The sequence below is a fragment of the Diceros bicornis genome, chromosome 2, assembly GCF_020826845.1.
Source record: "Diceros bicornis minor isolate mBicDic1 chromosome 2, mDicBic1.mat.cur, whole genome shotgun sequence".
Lineage (NCBI taxonomy): Eukaryota > Metazoa > Chordata > Mammalia > Perissodactyla > Rhinocerotidae > Diceros > Diceros bicornis.
The window spans coordinates 88,710,636-88,731,554 of NC_080741.1; the positions used below are offsets into that span (position 1 = coordinate 88,710,636).

The 20,919-nt window shown below is 48.6% G+C and overlaps 1 protein-coding gene across 2 annotated transcripts; it reads left to right on the plus strand.

The window, feature by feature from the left end:
- Window positions 1-210: 210 nt before the first annotated feature.
- On the plus strand, window positions 211-15,961 carry CHCHD4 (coiled-coil-helix-coiled-coil-helix domain containing 4). 2 transcript variants are annotated; one of them, XM_058566166.1, is made up of 3 exons: window positions 211-333; window positions 11,122-11,220; window positions 14,792-15,961. In XM_058566166.1, exons 1-3 carry the CDS (start codon window positions 312-314, stop codon window positions 15,088-15,090), a joined length of 420 nt encoding a protein of 139 aa, XP_058422149.1. In that variant the 5' UTR covers window positions 211-311; the 3' UTR covers window positions 15,091-15,961. The 2 variants fall into 2 exon arrangements, with proteins under 2 accessions (XP_058422149.1, XP_058422147.1); XM_058566164.1 differs by lacking the exon at window positions 211-333 and adding an exon at window positions 345-563.
- Window positions 15,962-20,919: the final 4,958 nt, after the last annotated feature.

Genomic DNA, 20,919 nt, shown 5'->3' on the forward strand with positions numbered 1-20,919 from the left:
CTTTAGCTACAACGTTGCAACATGCACTGTCCGTCATTGATGCGCCTGCGCACTGCAAGCCTTTCTGGGAAATGTAGTTCCTACTCCCCAGAGAGTTGCTGAGCGGCGCGCGGCCTGCTGGGAAATGTAGTTCCTGGCTGAGGCGGGTCAGGCTGGGGCTGGGAGGGCGCGGAAGCAGGCGCGCGGCGGGCAGGCTCGGAGGGGGCGGGTCCGCGGGGGCCTCGGAGCCGCCCGTCGCGCCTGAGGAGAGGTCACGGCGTGAAGCCGCCGCCGCCGCTATCGCTGCGAGATCTGAGCGCTGGGCTGCAGCCATGGCCTACTGCCGGCAGGAAGGTAGGGAGGGCGGGCTGCCATGGAGACCGGCCTACGAGGGCCTGCAGGGGACACGCGGTCTAGGCAGGCCCCGGCGCCCAGCGACCCCACTGCCGGCAATGGCGACCTGGGCCGCGGCTCGGGGTACCCTCCTCCTGACCTTTGGAGCGGGCTGGGCGGCGGTCGCCACCCCCATTTTGCAGATGCGAAAACCGAGACTCTGGGAGGAACGAGGCAGGTCCAAGGTCACGGTGAGGCCGAACTCGGAGCGCAGAGGGACCCGCACGTGGAGACCTCATAAACTAGGCCGGAGGGGGTAAGGGAAGTGCTGAGCACGTTTCCTCTGGCTCGTAACTGGAAATGTATTGTTATTAATTGTTACTGTCCCTCTCACCACGCACCACGTGTTCCATTTGCGTGCGCCTTTTAACTGTCCCCAAAAGTTGCCGCACGGGTTAGGTGCTGTGCTGGAGTGGTAGAGGTGTCGCCAACGGGAACACGTATTGAGCCCCAACTACATATCAGGCACTGTTCAAGGAGCTTTATAAGGCTTATCTCATTGGTCTCACAGCGACCTTTGTAAGTCAGGCTCTGTTGTTATCCGCCTTTTACTAAAGAGTAAACTAAGACTCAGAGGTGACTTGGCTAAAGCCATGCGGCGGTTAAGGCGTGGAGCTGGGGTCAGAGCCCTGGCAGTCCAATTCCAGAGCTGCACTGTCCTATCTGGTGCCGGCTGGATTGCAGGGAGCCCTCTGCTGGGAACCCCCCACCCCCACCCCGTGACCCAACAAACCTGGGCTCCGCCTACCATCCCTCTGCTTCCCTGTTGTTACCTTTACCCGAGAGCTCAGAAGTGTCCAGGTCGGAGGTCCCAGGGCCTCCGGCACACACTGCCATTACTTGGCTCTTTATCCCTGAGCTACCACCTAACCCTCCAAGCCCCAGTTTCCAATCCTGTAAAATGAGAAGTTGGTCTTCATCCATTCAGCAGATACTCGTGAAGCACCTTCCCTGTGCCAGGTGATGGGGATGGTGGACACCTGAGAATATAAAGCTACAGAGAGAGTTGGAACTCATCTAGAAATTCTGTGGTGAATAGTCCCGCCCCTCAGTTTAATTCAGGGAATCTGAAGCCCAGAGAAGATGACCTACCCATACATCCAGTTAGGGGAACAACTCAGTCTAAAATGCTAAGCCTTTTCTCCAGTACCCTACCCTGCTTCTAGAATCCCTCCTCTTCCCTGGGTCATAAAGCCGTAGTACTCACTGATGTCCATACTGAGTACTATTTCTGTTGACTAACACTTCCTTGTGCCATGAACAGAAGTCCTCTGCCCTCACCACTTTGTTAGACAGTAGGTCTCTTGTTTTTAATTTCCTTTTTCTGAGTCTCTAATTTACTTCTTCATTTAGTAAATAATTTTGAGCCTGTTGGATATAATGAGGCTGTGCAGGTAAATAAGGCCCCTCTTGCCCTTGAAGATTTCTAGACGTCACAGGTTATCTGGGAAGGAGAGGCAGTTTCCATCTGCTACCAAAGCATGGATCCTTATCTTTTCCTGGTTGAAAGATCTCTCTCTTAGTTTGGCGATGAGAATTGAAAGCACTCACTTTCAGGCCTTCTCTAGTTTTTATCTTATCCATACTAGTGTCCCCTCAAGCTTCAACTTGTTTCTACCCACTTATTTTTTTATGCTTCCCATGGGACTTAAAAAAAATGATCCCAAACTATTTGCCATTTAAAGGCTCATGTGATCTAGCTCCCGCCCAATCTAGCTTGAGCCTCATCTCTTTCCACCTCACCACTGCTCAGCCACATTGGCCTCTTGGCTGTTCCCTTTGCCTGGTACCTCCTTCCTCCATCTCTTCCATGGCTGGCTCCTCAGCCTTCAAGATTTGGCTCAAATGTCACCTCCTCAGAGAGGTCTTCCCTGACCCTTTGTGTCTTTCACATCCTAAACTCTCTGAAATTACCTTGTTCATTTTTGTCATCTTATTTCCCGTCTGTCTTCTTGGACTAAGCTGAGAGCATTAGATGGGCCACATCCCCAGCACCTAGCACAGAGCCTGATGTACAGATGGATACTCAGATCTTTATTGAATGAACCCATATGCATGCCTGCCCTCTGTTCTGAGTGAATCACTTGCCTGCGCAAATTTACTTCAGGGGTCCATCCACCACGCAGCCTTCAGCACACAGGCCTTAGCTTGGCATTCACGGTGTTCCACAACGTGGGTTCAGCCTCTCTCCCTGGCTTTGGACCACCCATGCTTTTCTGTGTCAGCACCACACTGTTTCTTTTTTGAGTTTCTTCTAATGCTGAGCCTGCCCTCCCCTGTTCAGTCAACAAACATTGATTGAGCTCCTGTGATGCTCCAGCCACTGAGCATGTGAGCACAGATGACACAGTCTGCCTTTGTGGCATGCTGGGAGAGGTGGGCGCTCCTTCTGAGTTGGACATGCTGAGAGTCTGATGTGTAAAGATCCTGTGCATGTTTGTGGTCCCCGTTCTGGGGGAAATGAGACCACCCATCCAAGGGTTTTCTCTCACCTCCTTAATGGTGATAACCGTTCTGTCTTCCTGCCCTCTGCTGGGGCTGGGGTTTTCATGTCCTAATCCAGAGTTCGGTGTCTCCATTTACTTTTTCAACAAATATTGTTTACCCACTATGCTCTGGGCACTGTTGTAGGCTCTGGGATACTGCAGTGAATGGAATAGACAAATCCGTGCCCCTGAGGAGCTGACATTACAGTGGGGGAGACGGGTGGTAAACAGATATATAATATGTTAGGTGAGGAAAAGCACTTTGGAGAAAAAGAGGGTGAGAGATGAGGAGTGGTCAGGGAAGGTGGCATCAGGAGGTGTGAAGTTAGGGAGAGGGTGGCTCTGAGGATATCTGAGGAGAGCATCTGGAGAGAGAGCAGCCTGTGCGGAGGCCTAGAGGTAGGTGTGTGCTCAGCATGTCAAAGTAAAAGCAGGGAGGTGCTGGAATGGAGGGGGCCAATGGTGGGAGATGGGCTCATGGAGGTGAGGGATGCAGATCTTTCTGGATGTGTTTGATGGTAGAGCCAACTGGATTTGATGATGGAGGTGTGAGAGAAAGATAGGGGTCAAGAATGGCTGTATGACTATGGAATTGGGGTATCTTGGTATCCAACTGTTCAATTAGTCCTGTTCTCAGCCCCACCCTGAAGTCCTGTTTTCAGAGTGACCACTGGGGCCTCCGATTCCTGACCCTTACTGGGGTCCTGGGGTGGGGATTAGTTGACTTCCCCTCCTTGTGACTTTGGGTTCAGCTTTCTCCATTTGTCAAGTCAGAGAGCACTCCTCTACCAGCTTTCCTACTTCCAAAATTTTATTGACATGTCTCGCCTCTGATTGTCTCTTTTCCTGGCCATTTTATCCTTATCATTTGATGCCATTTAAAAAATTACTGTCTTTTGAGCAGGATTTCAGGTAAGAGCAGAAACTCATTTCACCTCCTTTGTTAACGAAGTATCTTGACTCTTGCCCTAACCACAGGAGATAGGTAGGCTGAGCTGGTTGGGGAGGCCTGTTTTCTGAGGCCCCAAGACAGTGCCTGAGATCATGGCTGTTATGTGCTTATGCTCAGATTTGAACCCCAATCCTAAGACTCCGGAATATTGATGCCACTGTGAGCCAGACCTCCCAAAGCTGGGCTTAAATCTCAGGCTCAGGCCTGTGCTTTTGTTCTTTCCACAGCTGGTTTTGAGCCCTTACTGTGCCCATGCAACAAACATGAGCACCATCTGGGTACCAGGATTGGGGACGCAAAGATATGTGCCTGCCCAGAAACCACGGTCAGATCACTCAAGGAACCTTCTTTCCCCAGTGCTGTGGTGTGAATGTATCCCCGCTAAATTCATATGTTGAAATCCTAACCCCCATGGGGCCTTTGGAAGTTGCTTAGGTCGTGAGGGTGGAGCCCTCATGGTTGGGATTAGTGCCCCTGTAAAAGAGGCTCCAGAGAGATCTCTAGCCCCTTCCACCCTGTGAGGACACAGTGAGAAGGCGCCTGCTGTGAACCAGGAAGATGGCCCTCACCGGAAGGTGACGGTGCTTGATCTTGAACTTCCAGCCCCCAGGACTGTGAGCAGTAAGTTTCAGTGGTTTATAAGGTACCCGGTTGGTATTTTGCTATAGCAGTCTGAGTGGACCAAGACATCCATGCAGAATGGGAAAAATGCCACCCTCACAGGCTCAGAATGATCAGAGTTCCATGGGATCATTCCCTCCTATACATCATTTCTGTCCGTGAAGCCTCTAAGACTTAGGTTTAAACCACCACGGCCAACTAAAGGTGTCAGTAAACTTCAGCTTAATTTTAAAAGTGTGGAAGAGGCAAAGAGCAGCAAGATCCAGGACTTTACTCTCAAGGGACTTGTAATCTGAAAGTTGGTCCAGATTAAGCTATTTTTGCTTGTGTAATTATGGAACTAAAGTGCCAGTGAGGGAACCAAACCTCAGTTAAGGACCCCAGGGGTTGTGCTCTAGTGAGCACATTTCTGTGACGCTGGAAGGGTTCACTCATGTTAACAGCAGTCAGACAGGTGCTAGTTCCGTCTTGGTAGACTTACCAGATGTGTGGCCTTGGCCTAGTTGAGGATTTGAGGAACCCAGCCTGGGAGTTCGCTGTCAGGGATGGAGGACTGTACAGTTCAACCCACCTAGGGGCTGCACTTTGATAAGCATGAGGGAACTGGTCATGGGAGCGAGAGCGTGGGGAGATCAAGGCTGTGAGCTGACCCCCCGGGGAGCCCCAAGGAGATGGGTGTGCGTGGCCCTCCGAGAGGGACAGTGGCGAGCGGGAGAGCAGGTTAAGTTGTCTGTGAGGTTGTCAGGAGCCACACTCAGCTAGTGAGTGAAGGTTTCTGAGGCCGAGTTCCAGGCCTTTTTAATGTCTTTTTGTGTGTGTGTGTGTGTGTGTGTGTGTGTGTGTGTGTGAGGAAGATCAGCCCTGAGCTAACATCCATGCTAATCCTCCTCTTTTTGCTGAGGAAGACCAGCTCTGAGCTAACATCTATTACCAATCCTCCTCCTTCCCCCCCCTGCAAGGCCCCAGTAGACAGCTGTGTCATAGTTGCACATCCTTCTAGTTGCTGTATGTGGGACGCAGCCTCAGCATGGCCGGAGAAGCGGTGCGTCGGTGCGCGCCTGGGATCCGAACCCGGGCTGCCAGCAGCGGAGCGCGCGCACTTAACCGCTAAGCCACGGGGCCAGCCCAGGCCTTTTTAAAAGCTTGAGTCTTCTATAGTGAGTCCAGCATTGGGGAATTGCTGCTTCTTGAATTTGAGAAATTCGTGAATTCCAAAGGACAAAAATTCTTGTACTGATTTTAAAACGTTTCTTTCATTATTATTATGTAACTGTCTAAAAAACCTACACTTAAAAGTTTTAGTATAAACATTTGCCTGTAGTCTTAAGCAACTCTAAAACCAAACAAATGAATGGATTGAATTCTAACAGTGTTCAACTTCACAACATTAATTCAGTCTGGTAGATGGTGTTTGCCTGAGAAATAATTTTAATTGCCCTTGGATGGAGACCACGCTTCTGTCCCGGTGTGGGTCCGTTCAGGTTAGCCATGCCTGTGCTGCCGTCATTTGATGGCCCGGGTCACCCAGGGTCGGTCTGACTGAGGAGCCTTTGCTCGCCACGTGCTGTGGTGATTGGGAAGTGACTTGGCCCTCACCTGTTTCTGTGTTAGGTCCACCTCAGTCCTTTTCTCCCATCAGCTGTGATCATAAAGTCTTTTGATTTGGAACTGTAGGAGGGTAAAAGGTTGAGGTGGTTATCCACATCCTCCTGAATATGCTTATAGCAACTTGTTTTGCTTATTGGAAGTGAAAGTAAGAATTTTTGTATTTTATTTCTCTAGAGAAATTCCTGAGAAGTTGAATGAGACCTTCTAGGGTAGCTGATTACCCCACTAGTTGGCATTCTTAGGACTAGTTCTTTCTTTCACAGGTCTGTTAGGAGTAAATGAGCTTTGTCCTTGTATTCGTTTTTTTTTTTTTTTTTTTTTTTTTTGTGAGGAAGATCAGCCCTGAGCTAACATCCATGCCAATCCTCCTCTTTTTTCTGAGAAGGACTGGCCCTGAGCTAACATCTATTGCCAATCCTCCTCCTTTTTTCCCTTTTTCTCCCCAAAGCCCCAGTAGACAGTTGTATGTCATAGTTGCACATCCTTCTAGTTGCTGTATGTGGGACACAGCCTCAGCATGGCCCAACAAGTGGTGCATCGGTGAGCGCCCGGGATCCGAACCCGGGCCGCCAGTAGCGGAGCGCGCGCACTCAACTGCTGAGCCATGGGGCCGGCCCCTTGTATTCACTTTTAAACGTTCTAGGAATCGAAGGCCTGCTGGGACAGGTATACGGTGGACAGCACAGGGATACATTCTGAGAAAATGCGTTGTTAGGCAATGTCGGCGTTGTGCGAACATTGTAAAGTGTACTACACAAACCTAGATGGTATAGCCTGCACACCTAGGCTCTATGGTACTAATTTTATGGAACCACTGTCGTATGCCTGGTCCCACACTGACCAAAATGTCATTATGGCGCTCATGATTGTGTATAAGGTGGCACACTGGGGATCTTTCAGACCGGAGTTCATGTTCCTGCTCTGCCTTCACTTACTCTGTGACTTCCGGGCCGTTTCTTATCTCCTCTGGGCCTCCCTTTCCTGTGTCTCTATGAAAAGGAGATAAATACCCACCTCACGGTGGATTAAATGAGCCGACAGGTGTAAAACACATTGCACGGAGCCCAAGAGTGTAAAAAATGCAGTTGTTATGTTCTGCCAGTAACAATTACAGTACCAGTGTGTGGGGTTTCCCCCCCACCAAGCAGTTCTCCAGCACCGCTGCGTATCCTACAATTCAACTCAATTCTGACGCCATCTCCCTGGAGATGGTATTAGATTCCACAGATTAAGGACTCAGTCCTACAAGACTGCCTCTACCTCCACCACCACCACTTCAGACACCGATTGCCAATCCTAAATCCGGTTATCACTTGTGCTTCTGACCAACAGCTCTAGCTCGGAGGTTCCCACCTCCCCCTCCTTGGGTTCGATTAACTTGCTAGAGTGGCTCACAGAACTCAGACAGTTTACTTACTAGATCACCAGTTCATTATAAAAGGATGTAACTCAGGAACAGCCAGATGGAAGAGATGCATAGGCCAAGGTGTGGGGAAGGGGCCCGGAGCCTCCGTGCCCTCTCCGAGCGTGCCGCTCTCCTCAAATCTGCACATGTTCGCCAACCTGGAAACTCTCCGAACCCTGTCCCTTTGGGTTTCTATGGAGGCTTCATGATGTAGGCATGATTGAGTAACTCATTGGCCATTGGTGATTGATTCAACCTCCAGCCCCTCACCCTCCCCATAAATTAAGAGGTGGGGCTGAAAGTTTCCACCCTCTAGTCACAGGGTTGGTTCTCCTGGCAAGCAGCCCCATCCTTAAGTGCCTTTTAAAAGTCACCTCATTAACATAACAAGAGATCTTAATTATTCTCATCACTTGGGACATTTCACGGGTTTTTAGGAGCTCTGTGCCAGGAACGGGGTCAAAGATGAAATATATATATTTATTATAAATCACAATATCACGTCTGTTGATCCACTGTAACTGTTCTGTAGAGGGGATGTCCCGGCAGGCGGCATGAGAGAATTCAGCCCTGTGGAAGGGCCCTGGAACATCCTCGGTGGGATTGTGCTAGGCCTGTGATTCCCAGACCTGGCTGTATCATGGTTAACCTGTGAAGCCCGGGAGCTGTGCCGACATGTCAGAGAGCTTGATTCAACTTTTGTTGGTCGAGGCCTGGCCTCTGTGCCTCACAGACCCCGTGGGTCTCCGGCTGGGTTTGGACGCCTTGCCTCTGGGCTGAGCCGCGATCCTGGTAAACAGACTGTCAGAGCTGAGCTGAGAAGCTGGCTGCAGCTTCTCCTTAGCTTTCAGCATTTTTGCAGGTGGCTTTCGAGTGTTTGAAAGCTGGCTAGAATTACCGAGGTCATGCCCTGGCTGCCTGGCCCAAATCCTGTCCCAGGCCAGTGGGAAAAGCAGTCTTCTCTGAGATAACATGGGAGGTGTGGAGGCAGAGACCAGGTCTGGAGTAGAAACCTCAGGAGGGCTGGAGGTCCGGTTCCCCCACCTGCCGAGGGTCAGCCCTGTAACTGTGGGAGGCCCTGTGCAGGTGTAAGGAGGTGAGGTACCAAGGGCCTTCCCTCTGTCCCCTGAACTGTCCTCTCTGGAGGTGTCACTCTGGTTTTTGATGTCACCCCTGTGCTTTCCCCAGCCTCTTCCTTAAGTGCTCCAACCCAGTGTGGACCCAAACCTTTTTCTTTGGTTTCTCTTAGCATGCCTGTGACTAAACTTTCCTAAATACAAAGGGAAAACAAAAAAGGATGAAATAATCGGAGAAAATGCCAGCAGCTCTCAGAGAGCCACATTTCTGTAGGTCCAGCCTCTGCCACCACTGTGGCTAACTCTCTCCAGGCCACCGACTAAGGCCCTGTCCAAGGGCGCGTTTGGACAGTGCCTAGAGACGTCTTCTTAAGTGCCAGGCACCTCCCATCCCCTTCCGGATAAGAGTCCCATTATCCCCGGTCTCCTGGGTCAGAATGAGTAGTCAGTAGGGCTGTTGAATTTGTCCTTGCCCTTCACCAGGTGGGTGCCCAGTAGCTTGGAAGAAAGCTCCTGCTCATCCACTCAGCAAACATTCACTGATTCTAAGCTTCTTGGGCAGGGATTGGGTCAGTATTTATTGTACAAAACATTTATTCCTGCCCAAAGCACACAGAGCTCTCAGGACAGCAGCTGAGTCATGCCAAATACTCAGTGTCAGCTGTCATTTTTATTCGTGTGTGTGTGTGTGTGTGTGTGTGTGTGTGTGTGTGTGTGTGTTGGGGGAGGGGCAGTGTGGGTGTGTGCAAAGGATCTCCACTCTGTGGCCTGTGGAGACACAGAGCTGGGTTCAGATTACAGCCCTGTGTGAGCCCAGGCAAGTCACTTCCCAGAGCCTCAGGCTTACCACTGTAAAATGGGGCTCCTGCTGCCTCCTCTCGGGGTGGTGACGGGATGGCAGGAGCTAGCTGACACGCAGGGCCCAGAGAGGGGCCAGCCCATCTGCCCTCCAGGGACTACAGGAGAAACTGAGGACCCACAGCAGGAATATCAGACAGATGCCTGCTGAGTGGTTACCTGATGGCTACAGGCTTTAGGAGGGTGAGGTCAAGTGTTGACAGCTACAGGGTGTAGGAGAGAGGTCAGGAGGGAGTTGGATAGGTGAGGTGCCTGCCTTGCCATTTCCAGCTGATTGATTTTTGAGTAACCACTCTGGGCCTTGGTTTGCTGCTGTATAAAATGGGGGCTGAGGGTGATAAAACGTGATAGGGTCATTGTCAGGTTAGCCAAAACAAGCCATGGAGTGCACCCACCCTGGTTCAGTCAATACTGATTCCCTCTTCTGCTCACTCAGCCGCCCCTGAGGAGAAGCTCCTTATACAAAATGCATTTGGCTTTCCCCAGTCTGCTTCCCTGGAGGCTCGGGACCCTCTGCCAACCAGGCACATGGGGCTGGGGACTCTGGCCTGACCAAGGCGCTGTTCACTTTAAGAGCTGGCTTCCTGATGCTGGTCCTTGTAGGGCCTCAGTCCTGACCCGACTGCCAGCCTGTTGTTTTGGGGTTTGGTGATTGTTCGGAAAAATAACAAACTGCAGATTGTCACAGGAGTTACTAACATCAGCAATTCTGTGAAACAGTCCCTCCTCCCCACAGTCGTTCCCGCTTGTTGGGAAATAGCCCCTCAGGCCTTGTGGACTGGGGGGATCTGCCACAGTGTTCTCCCCCGTCATGATCCCTTCTTGCCGTGATTAGGGCCCAGGAAGCCTGGAGGGAGTCTTGACCGAGGGCACTCTCGGACTTGTGTCCTCAGCCTTTCAGAGGCAGGGGATGGGGATATTTTCCCACAGGGCATCTTGGACTTAGTGGCTACATCAGCTGAGTGGGCTGCTGGCCGTACACCCACGTCACTGCACTTCTCTTGTCAAAGTTCTCAGTCTTTCTCAGACTTTTTATGCATTCTGAACCCTGTGGGTAAACCCCTAGGGGGCTGGAACCAGGTCTTCTTTTTCTTTATGCCTTTTTTCTGTCCCTCCCACTCTCTTCCCTCAACCAGCAGGCGAGAGCAGCTGGTGGAGTGGGCCGGGGGTGCTCAGCAGCAGGCACTCCGAGCATCAAGCATCGCTGGCCTGGTCAGTCATCTTCATTCCGCAGGGGTTGTCTGAAGGCTGGCTGTTTGCAGATCCCCGGGGGGCCTGGGGAGGAGGGAGACGCGGCAAGTAGACGAGGTCTTCACGGGTTGATGGGAAATAATGTGGGCGGTCAGTGCCATGGGAGTTCTGGAAAGGACTGCTCCTTTCTTGATGGGAAGAAGAAAGGAGTTGCTGTACCGCTGGACTGTCAGCAGGTTTGAGGACCGGCTGCAGCTGCATTTGCTCAGACTGGGGCATTTCACCTCCTTCCCCGGGGGTACATGTGGCAGGCGGGGTGGGCAAGTGTCTTCCTCCTCCTCACCTACGACCTTGGTGGAGGTTTGTTCCAGTCGCCGGCACTTAGTAGAAGTGGCTGCTAGACCATCATGTGACGCAGCCCAGGGATGGCAATTTGATGGTCATCTCACCTCAGGGTTTCGCATGGGACAGTCTTTAAACTTGGTTTGTATGGCTGCTTTGGGATTAGGGCTCTTCAGTGAAACATTTCCTCCTCTGTTCTCCAATCACCAGGAAAGGATCGAATCATATTTGTGACCAAAGAAGACCATGAAACTCCAAGCAATGCGGAGCTGGTGGCTGATGACCCCAATGATCCGTACGAGGAGCATGGTGAGTGGTGTGGGGCCTCCCAGGGACCCGCAGACATGTACTGGGGGAAAAGTTCAGTGTTCAAAATTCCTTTCCCATTTGACCTGGCCACAGCTGGGTTTTCAGGTCTCCATCTCAGCCATGGCCCGTCTCTCAGGACAGCAAGTTCGTCTCCCTCAGAGGCGTAAGTGCTTCCAGCCCTTTCTCTGATGCACTTTCCTGGCCATCAGGCCAGAAACTAAGAGTTTGTCGTTACTCAAGTCTTCTGCCTCTTTTTCTTCTGAAGTTTTGCACTGACTTAAGCTCGTTGGATGCTTCTCAGTGATTAAGTTTTAGGGGGTGTCAGAAGGTTCCAGCAGTTACAAGTAGGTTAAGGTGACAAGGATCCTCCTGCTCGGTCAAGTTGCCAGACTGAATCCTGCCAGGTCTGCATACGCTGTTAGCCAGCTGGCCTGGAAGAGTCACAGCCTTGTTCTGTGCGTTGGTGAAGCCGCTGCTCTCCTTGCAGGCGCTCCAGCAAGCACCTTGCGTGGAAAGCTGACTCGAGAGAGAGGGATGGTTTCCCAGCTGTGGGATTCAACTAACCCAGTCAGAACTGCCGCGCACAACTCGGTTAGTGGTCAGCGGTCACGGGGGCCTAGGGCGTCACTCCAAAGGCCTGGCGCTGCTGGACTCTCTGGAACTCAGCCAGCCTGTGAGGCAGATGGATGTGTGTGCAGCATTCATAAACAGTCCACGTATTGTCAGCAGTCCTCAGTTCACGGGTCTAAAGCCCTTCTGAACTCGCTGCTGATAACTGACAAACCTTCTGGTGCTGAGTGGTGATAACTGTGGTTGAAGGAGCTTGTGGCAGCCGCCTGTAGAGTGTGGGCTCCTGATAGGAAGCTTTCAAATGCTGACTGAAGCGTGTATTCTTAGGTAGGGTGCGTCTCGTGTTACCCTTACTGCTCCTAGGGATCAGAGTCAAGCTAAGGATGCACACCTAGCACCCTGCTGGGAGCAGTGGGAAGTGCAGATGGTATACAAAGTGTTAGCATTCTGAGAATGACAGCTACGGGAGGAATCCTGAATCAGCACTCTTCTAAAGAAAAATAAATCACGTGTAAATTCCAGTACTTTGCCTATCTTTAGATCCATATCAGTTGAGCACATTTCATTAATTGGCCGAGACTCTGTGGGGCCTGCAGGACAAATCAGGCCTTGTTTTGTTTGCCTCTTAGTGTTTTTAAATACTGAATGTGTCTGGGGCCACCCAGTGGTGTAGCAGTTAAGTTTGCGCACTCTGCCTCGGTGGCCCAGGGTTTGCGGGTTCAGATCCCATGCTCATCAAGCCATGCTGTGACGGCGTCCCATATAAAGTAGAGGAAGATGGGCACGGATGTTAGCCCAGGGCCAGTCTTCCTCACCAAAAAAATAAATAAATAAAAAACACCTGAATGTGTCTGCCTCAAGACTGCGCATTCCCTTCCAGTTCCCACCAATCTTTATCGTCCGTCTTGCTTTCTCTCCTACCTGCTTCTGTGATTTACAGTAATCTGCTTGGACTCTAGGTATTTGCCTTTGCAACCCTTTCTAGTGACTCAATATATGAAGAAGCATATAAAACAACTCTCGGACCCAGGCTCTGAGCTCTCAATTGCAAAGTTACTGAGCAGACTAAGGAGGCCGCCAGTTATGCTAGCTGCCTGCGTCCCAGCATCCAGCTCTGTGGCTGAGATAGCACTGGGAACAGCTAAGAGTGCCATGAGAAAGATGGCGGGATTAATTTTCATAGACCAAAAAGACAGGAGGGCCTGAAAGACCCTTTCAGTCTTTTCGGTACTTCCCTGGAGGGAAAAGACCCCGGTCCGGTGGGAAAGCTGAGGGTCTGGAGGAGGTGGGGACTGGCCAGGAGGTCAGTAGCAGGGACTAGAACTCGAGGCCTTTTATTACGTTTGACAGCGTGCTGCATCTGTGCTTAAGGTGACATGTGGAAGCTGCCACCTGTGTGGCTCTACACTGTCCCTGAAATGCAGATGGGCACTGTAAGCGTTCTCTATGAGGGGCTCCCTCATTCTGGCTCACCTTCCCTTGAGAAATAAGGAAACGAGGACTCCTAAAGACCAGGGCTGTTATTTTTAAATATTAGTATTATTTCTTTTGAAAACTGGTTGTGTAGGTTTGTTACCAGTTTTGAGCCTCCAGGGGACAGCATTTGTGTGTTTCCAGCACTGAGATGGCCTGCAGAGTAGGGAGAGGTGGTGAGAGGTGAGGGAAATCGCACGGGCTCTGGGATCCTACAGGCCCTGGCTGTAGTCCTGATGTGGACCCCACTGAACCCCCAAAATCTCATATGGAAACTGGGGTTAGTAGTACCTACTGCAGAAGGTTGTCAAAGGATTGTGTGATTTCACCACGTAAAGCTGAATACACAAGAACGTGCTCTGCAGCTATTGGTGGTGCTACTGGAGAACTGCCTGCTGCGGGGCAGTGCCCGTGGACGTCTCCACTGTTAGCCCATTTACCAGAGAGGGACCGCAGCAATAGATTTGTTGATCAGTGAAGCTTCCTGAGCTAGAATTAAGAGGCGGGGTTCAGCATAGGCTCAGGACTTGGGACACTAGCTCAGAGTGCCATGCCTGGTACTTCCCTGGAGTGAAAAATCATGTGTAGTTTCACTGGGCATGTTAGAGTCTTTCCTCAAGAATGCTCTCAGTCTCTGTAGAAGACTCAGGTAAGAAACTTACATGAATCATATTTCTGTGTCTGTCACAAAGTTGAAAATGAAGCAATCATCTTGAAAACATTTTAGAAAGCCAAGAAATACTATTTAGATGTGAAAAGTTTCAAATATAAGAAAAAGTGTACAATTCAAAAGTAAGGGGCCTATCTAATACTGCAAATGAAAATCCATCTGTAATCCCACCCCCTTCCCAGCGCATATGTACAGTTTAACAGTTTGGTAAATATGGTTAATATTCCTCTAGGTTTTTCATTTTCACAAGACTAGAGCCACACCACTCTGACATGCCACTAGCCTTTTCCTTGTCTTGGACATTCTCCCGGTCAGTGCAGAAGGATCCACCTCCTCTTTACCAGTCCTCACCCTGTGCCGAGCTGAGAGCAGCCGCAGAGCGAGTGGCTTGAGGGGGAGGGTGCATGCTGGGGAGTCCTGACCGTTTGTACAGGAGCGGAGCAGAGAGTGAAAGGAGGAGCTCAGGGCCTCAGCTCCTTAAAGTGTTGGGGCTTTCAGAAAGCCTCTTGCTAACCATCCAGGTGCTCCCCTCTGCTTTGGATTAAATGGTTTCCAGTATGTAGTTCTTGGAGCATAGCCACAGCCACAGCACTGGGAGGCGGCTTAGAGTATAGATCAGTGTTGCACATGGAGAGAGATGCTGATGGTGGCTTTTCTCCACCTGAGCCAGGAGTGCTGGACTTGTGCCAGGCATTTGAACCCGAGCCAAATCAAGAAGTAGGTCCACGCGCGAGTGCCAGGACAGTCCATACTGTTCCGCACCTTCTGAGTGGCCTGTGAGGACTGGCCTTGGTCTTGCTTTTTCTGAAACCTTAGAGAATCTCTCTCACATTTTCCTTGCCCATTTTCCTGTTCCAGGCTTGATCCTGCCAAACGGGGACATTAACTGGAACTGCCCGTGCCTTGGGGGAATGGCCAGCGGCCCCTGTGGGGAACAGTTCAAGTCGGCCTTCTCCTGCTTCCACTACAGCACGGAGGAGGTCAAGGGGTCGGACTGCATAGACCAGTTCCGGGCCATGCAGGAGTGCATGCAGAAGTACCCAGACCTCTATCCCCAGGAGGACGAGGAGGAAGAGGAGAAGAAGCCACCAGAACCTTTAGAGGAAACAGCTGGCCCTGAGGCCACCGCGCCCAGAGAGGAGGAAGGGTCCAGCTAATGAAGGCCCCGAGGCCCAGCCCCAGTCCTTCATTTCCGGAGTGATGGGAACGTTTTGCACAATGCCTTTCGGTCGCTCTCCAAGAAGGTGTCTTTCCCTTTTGTTCTGTGCACTGTAATGTACAAAATAACTTATTGTGATCATCAGGGGTCTTGGTCCCTTGACATATACACTGAAAAAACAGAGTTGTGTGTATGTGTGTCTCACATAAGCCTATCAGCGAACGTAGCTGCCACTTTTGAATTTTGCCCTGAATTTTGCCACTTTGAAATAATGTGCTGAATATTCTCAGCACTGTGATTGAGCTGATTTATTCTGATTCATTATAGCCTTTTTAGTAGATTTTATACCCCTTTGGGAAATGAAATAGAAAAAAACCAAAAACTTCCTTTAAGAATGCTGGAGTGGGGCCATTCCTCGTAGAAGAGGCCAGATGATCAGATACTTATTTCTCAACAAGCATCTTGACCTTGAGTGTATGAGGAGGTACTGTCCTTCATTTCTGAGACATTTGGTTTCCATTTTTACATTGAGCTCCGGGTTTTCTGTTTGGAAAGTGGAGCTTTAGATCCTCGGATTCACAATCCCTTTCTGAGGGGAGGGAGAGGCTGGTTTGCCATTCTTGTTATTCCTAAAGCCCTGGTTTGGGGCCTGCGTTCACACTGGCTCTGTCTCAGCCTGTCCAGATGCAGTGTTCTTGAGAGGTGGGGACCTGATTGTTACCAAAGTAGCAGCCAAGAGAGGAAAAGCTGTGAATTAAGTAGTCAATTTAAAGGAAAACATGATTTTTACCTGATTTTGAATGTGTCCTTTGTTTTTACTAATTAAAAGTGTTTTTGATGTAAGGAAATAAAAATTATGAAAAATTTAATTGAAATTCCTCTTTGGAGATACTGGTAAACCAGGTGGAGTCTGTTAAAATTTTCTATGTCGAGTTCATAGCAAGCTAACTATTTTATCTGTGAGCAGATGCCTTCACGCAGACGTGGCAGTTAATCCGTGAGGGGGGAAGGCCCTTCCCATTTGAAGATAAGGAACCCAAAGCCCTTGCAGGTTAAGTAACTTGCCCAAGGTGACTGCTAGACAGTTTTCAGGCTATGATGTAGTCATGCCTCATTTGTCCCAGGTGTGTTAGTTACCTGTTGCTATGTAGAAAATTACCTTAAAACTTAGCAGCTTGAAACAACAAACACTTATCATCTCACGATTTCTGTCGGTCAGGAATCGGGGCATGGCTTACCTGGATCCTCTGGCTCAGCCTCTCTGGAGGCTGTGATCGAGGTGTCGGCCAGGGTTGCAATCATCTTGAGGCTTGGCAGGCTCTCCAAAATCACTCAGGTGGTTTGGGGTGGGAGTCAGTTCCTTGTGGGTTGGAGTGAGGGCCTCAGTTCCTCGCTGGCAGTTGGCCAGAGTCCTCCCTCAGTTCCTTGCCACGTGGGCCTCCCCTTAGGTCATCTCACAGCATGGCGGGTGGCGTCCATCAGAGCAAGCAAAAGAGCAAGATGGAAGCCAGAGCCGTTTTGTAAACTAATCTCAAATGACGTTCATCATTTCACCATATTCAATTTGTTAGGAGTGAGTCACAGCCCACACTCAACGGGAGGGACCCAAGGGCGTGAGTACCAGGAGGGTGCCTTCCACACTTGAGAACGAGGTCACAGCACATTAAAGCTTGAAAGCACAGATGGGAGGATGTGGTTCTGAGGTGTTAGGGGCATAGAGAACTTGGTATCTAGATCCAGAACTTTTTAAAAACTTGGTTAGGAGCCAAGAACCTGCAGCTGGCCAAGTCTGGAAGCTCTGCTAGCCCTGAGAAGGGCCCTCATGACTCCTTTTAGCCTCACGGAGCCTTGCACGTTTAATATCTTTTCAGTGAAAATTTTGATCGCCACCAAAATGTTACTGATTTGTGACCATGTCATGGATCCTGTTCATTGGATGCATTCAGGACACCTCCACGGTCCAAGTCCTAGGGACATGGGAAAATGACTCATGTTTGATACCTGCCTGCATGAAGCTCCAGTCCAGTCAGGAAGCCAGCGTTGACTAGGAAGTAGAGAGAATGGATGGGGATTGCACGACGGCACTGGATTCTCAGCGTAGATTATTTTCTTCTAGCCATAGTATTTCTTACAGCAGAGCTTCTCAAACTGTCTTTGCTCAAGTGCATTTGGTTAGACAAAAGATTCCATCCTTTTCCTCTTTTCAGTGGAAAAACAACTTGGTGGTGAGAAAGGGCCACTGCATAAACAATGGGGAGTGGGTGGAGGGGTTATGCTTTAGAATCAGCGGTTTGGCTGATTCATTTTTTTATTGAGGTATAATTGACATACAACGTTATATTAGTTTCAGGTGTACAACATAATTTGGTATTTGTATATATTGTGAAATGAGCCCAAGAAGTTGAGTTAACACTCATCACCACACATAGGTGCAGAAATTTTCTTGTGATGAGAACTTTTAAGATTTACTCTCTTAGCAACTTTCAAATATACAATACAGTATTATTAACTATAGCCAGTCCTGGTGGTCTAGTGGTTAAGATTCGGCACTCTCACCGCATGCAGCCCAGGTTCCTTTCCCATTCGGGGAACCACACCGCCCGTCTGTCGGTTGTCGTACTGTGGTAGCCGCGTGTAGCTGTGATGCTGAAAGCTACACCACCAGTATTTCCAATACCAGCAGGGTCACCCACGGTGGACAGGTTTCAGCAGAGCTTCCAGATTAAGACAGACTAGGAAGAAGGACCTGGCCACCCACTTCTGAAAAAATTGGCCATGAAAACCCTATGAATATCAGCGGGGCATTGTCTGATAGAGCGCTGGAAAGTGAGAAGATGGCACAGCAAGACCAGGCAGGGTTCCGCTCTGCTGCCCACAGGGTCGCTAGGAGTCAGAATCGACTCAACGGCACTGACAGTTATTAACTACAGTTGCCATGCATCCCCATGACATTTTATAACCAGAAGTTGATACCTTTTGACCCCTTCACCCATTTCTCCCATCCTCTGCCCCCCTGCCTCTGGCAACCACCAGTTTGTTCTCTGTATCTATGAGCTTGATTTTTTTTAGATTCCACATGTAAGTGAGGTTATACAGTATTTCTTTCTCTAACTTATTTCACTTAGCATAATGCTCTGGAGGTCCATGTTGTTGCAAATGGCAAGATTTCATTCTTTTTATGGCTGAATAATATTCCATTGTATATATGTGTATGCATGCATATATATACGTATATGCATATATATACACACCACAATTTCTTTATCCATTCATCTGTTGGTAAAAACTTAGGTTATTTCCATGTCTTTTTTGTGTGTGTGTGAGAGGAAGATTGGCCCCAAGCTAACATCTGTTGCCAATCTTCCTCTTTTCGCTTCAGGAAGTGTCCATGAGCTAACATCTGTGTCAATCTTCTTCTATTTTGTATATGGGATGCCGCCTCAGCATGGCATGATGAGCGGTGCATATGTCTGTGCCTGAGATCTGAGCCTGTGATCCCTGGGCCTCCAAAGGGGAGTGCATGAACTTAACCACTACGCCACTGGGCCAGCCCCTGTTTCCATGTCTTGGCTATTGTAAATAAAGCTGCAATGAACGTGGGGGTGCAAGTATCTTTTTGAATTAATGTTCTTGTTTTCTTCAGATAAATACCCAGAAGTGGAATAGCTGGATCATATGGTGGTTCTATTTTTAATTTTTTGAGGAAACTCCTTTTGTTTTCCATAGTGGTTCAGTCAGAGTTTAATATTTTTTGCAAATGGTATAAAACCTGAACAAAATTGCTACCCTCTAACTCCTGGATTAGATCTATAATATCTCTAATTTTCTTACTGTATTGGCGATCTCAGGTGTGTACCTAAGGCCACATGCCATTGTGGGGGCCCGAGTGTTCTAAGTGAAGGCAGCAACCAAACTGAGAGGCAGAGGGAAAAACAACCACAAAACACTTCCTTTCAGGATGAGCCTGCCAACCTCCAAACCAGGCCATCATCAGGTGAAATACATAGTCTCAAATTCCTTTAAAGTAAATGAGTCAAGTAGATAAGTGAAGCAGTAACATACATAAAAGCAAGAAACTTGGCAATGGATTCTTAGATCTGACACCAAAAGCATGAGCAACAAAGGAGAAAAAAATAAATTGGACTTCATCAAAATTAAAAACTTTTGGGACTGGCCCGGTGGTATAGCGGTGAAGTTCGTGCGTTCCACGTTGATGGCCTGGGATTCGCTGGTTCAGACCCTGGGCGCGGACCTGCTCACCGCTCATCAGGCCATCCTGAGGCGGCGTCCCACACAGAAGAGCTACAACTCTACACTATGACACACAACTATGCACTGGGGCTCTGGGGAGAAAAAAGAGAAAGGAAGATTGGCAACAGATGTTAGTGCAGGGCTGATCTTCCTCAAATAAATAAACTGTTGTGCCTCAAAAGACATTACCGAGAAAGTGAAAAGATAATCTACATAATGGGAGAAAATATTTTCAAATCCTATATCTGATAAGGGTCTAGATCCAGAATATCTGAAGAACTCTTACAACACACTCCCTCAAAAACAAAGGACAGCCCAATGAAAAAATGGACAAAGTTCTTGAATAGATATTTCTCTAAAGAAGGTATGCAAATGGCCAATGTAAAAACATGTTCAACATTGTTGGTCATTAAGGAAATACAAATCAAAACCACAATAAGATACCACTTCACACCCGCTAGGATGGCTATAATAAAAAAAAAAGAAAAGGAAAATGTGTTGTTAAGGATATGGAAAAATCCTTGGAGGTTCCTTAAAAAGTAAAACATACAATTAGCATACTACCCACAATTTCACTCTTAGGTACTGAAAACAGGTAGTCCGTTACATGTTCACCAGTGTTCACAGCCGCACTCTTCATAGCAGCCAAAGGTGGAAACAACCTAAATGTCCATCCATGCATAAACGGATAAACAAATTGTGGCATATACACATAATGGAATATTATTCAGCCATAAAAAGGAATGAAGTACTGATACATGCTACAAATTGGACAAACTTCAAAAACATGCCAAGTGAAAGAGCCCAGACACAAAAGGTCACATATTGTATGATTCCTTTTATATGAAATAGGCAAATCCCAAGAGGTAGAAAGCAGGTTAGTGATTGCCAGGAGGAAGGGAGAGGGGGAATTGGGAGTGACTACTTAATGGGTATGGGATGTTCCTGCGTGATAAATAAGTTTTGAAACTAGAGAGAGAGGTAGTGGCTGCACAACGTTCTGAATGCACTAAATACCACTAAGTGGTACACTTTAAAACGATTTTATGTGATGTGAATTTCACCTCAATTTACAAAGAAAAGCAATGACAGGGAGAAAGGAATCAAGTACAAATGGTACAAGTACAATATGGTACAACCATTTTGAAAAACAGTTTGCAGCTTTTTAGAAAGTTAAACATACGCTCACCATATGACCCAGGCTTTTTATGCCTACCTATTTATTCAAGAGAAATAAAAGCATATGTCCATGTAAAAACTTGTACATGAGTGTTTGTAGTAGTTGCAATAACCAAAAACTGGAAACTACTAAAAAGTCCATTAACAGGCGAATGCATAAACAAATTATGGTGTATTCAGACAAAGGAATACTACTCAGCAAAAAAAGGAATGAAATACCGATACACACAATGACCTGGATGAATCTGAAGTTAAGGAAGCCAGATAAAAAAGTACATTCTATATGATTCCATTTCTATAAAAATTCTGTAAAGTACCAACTGATAGAAAGCAGATCAGTGGTTACCTGGGGTGAGGGTTGGATTAGGAGGGAAGAGAGGATTCAGGAAACTTGTGG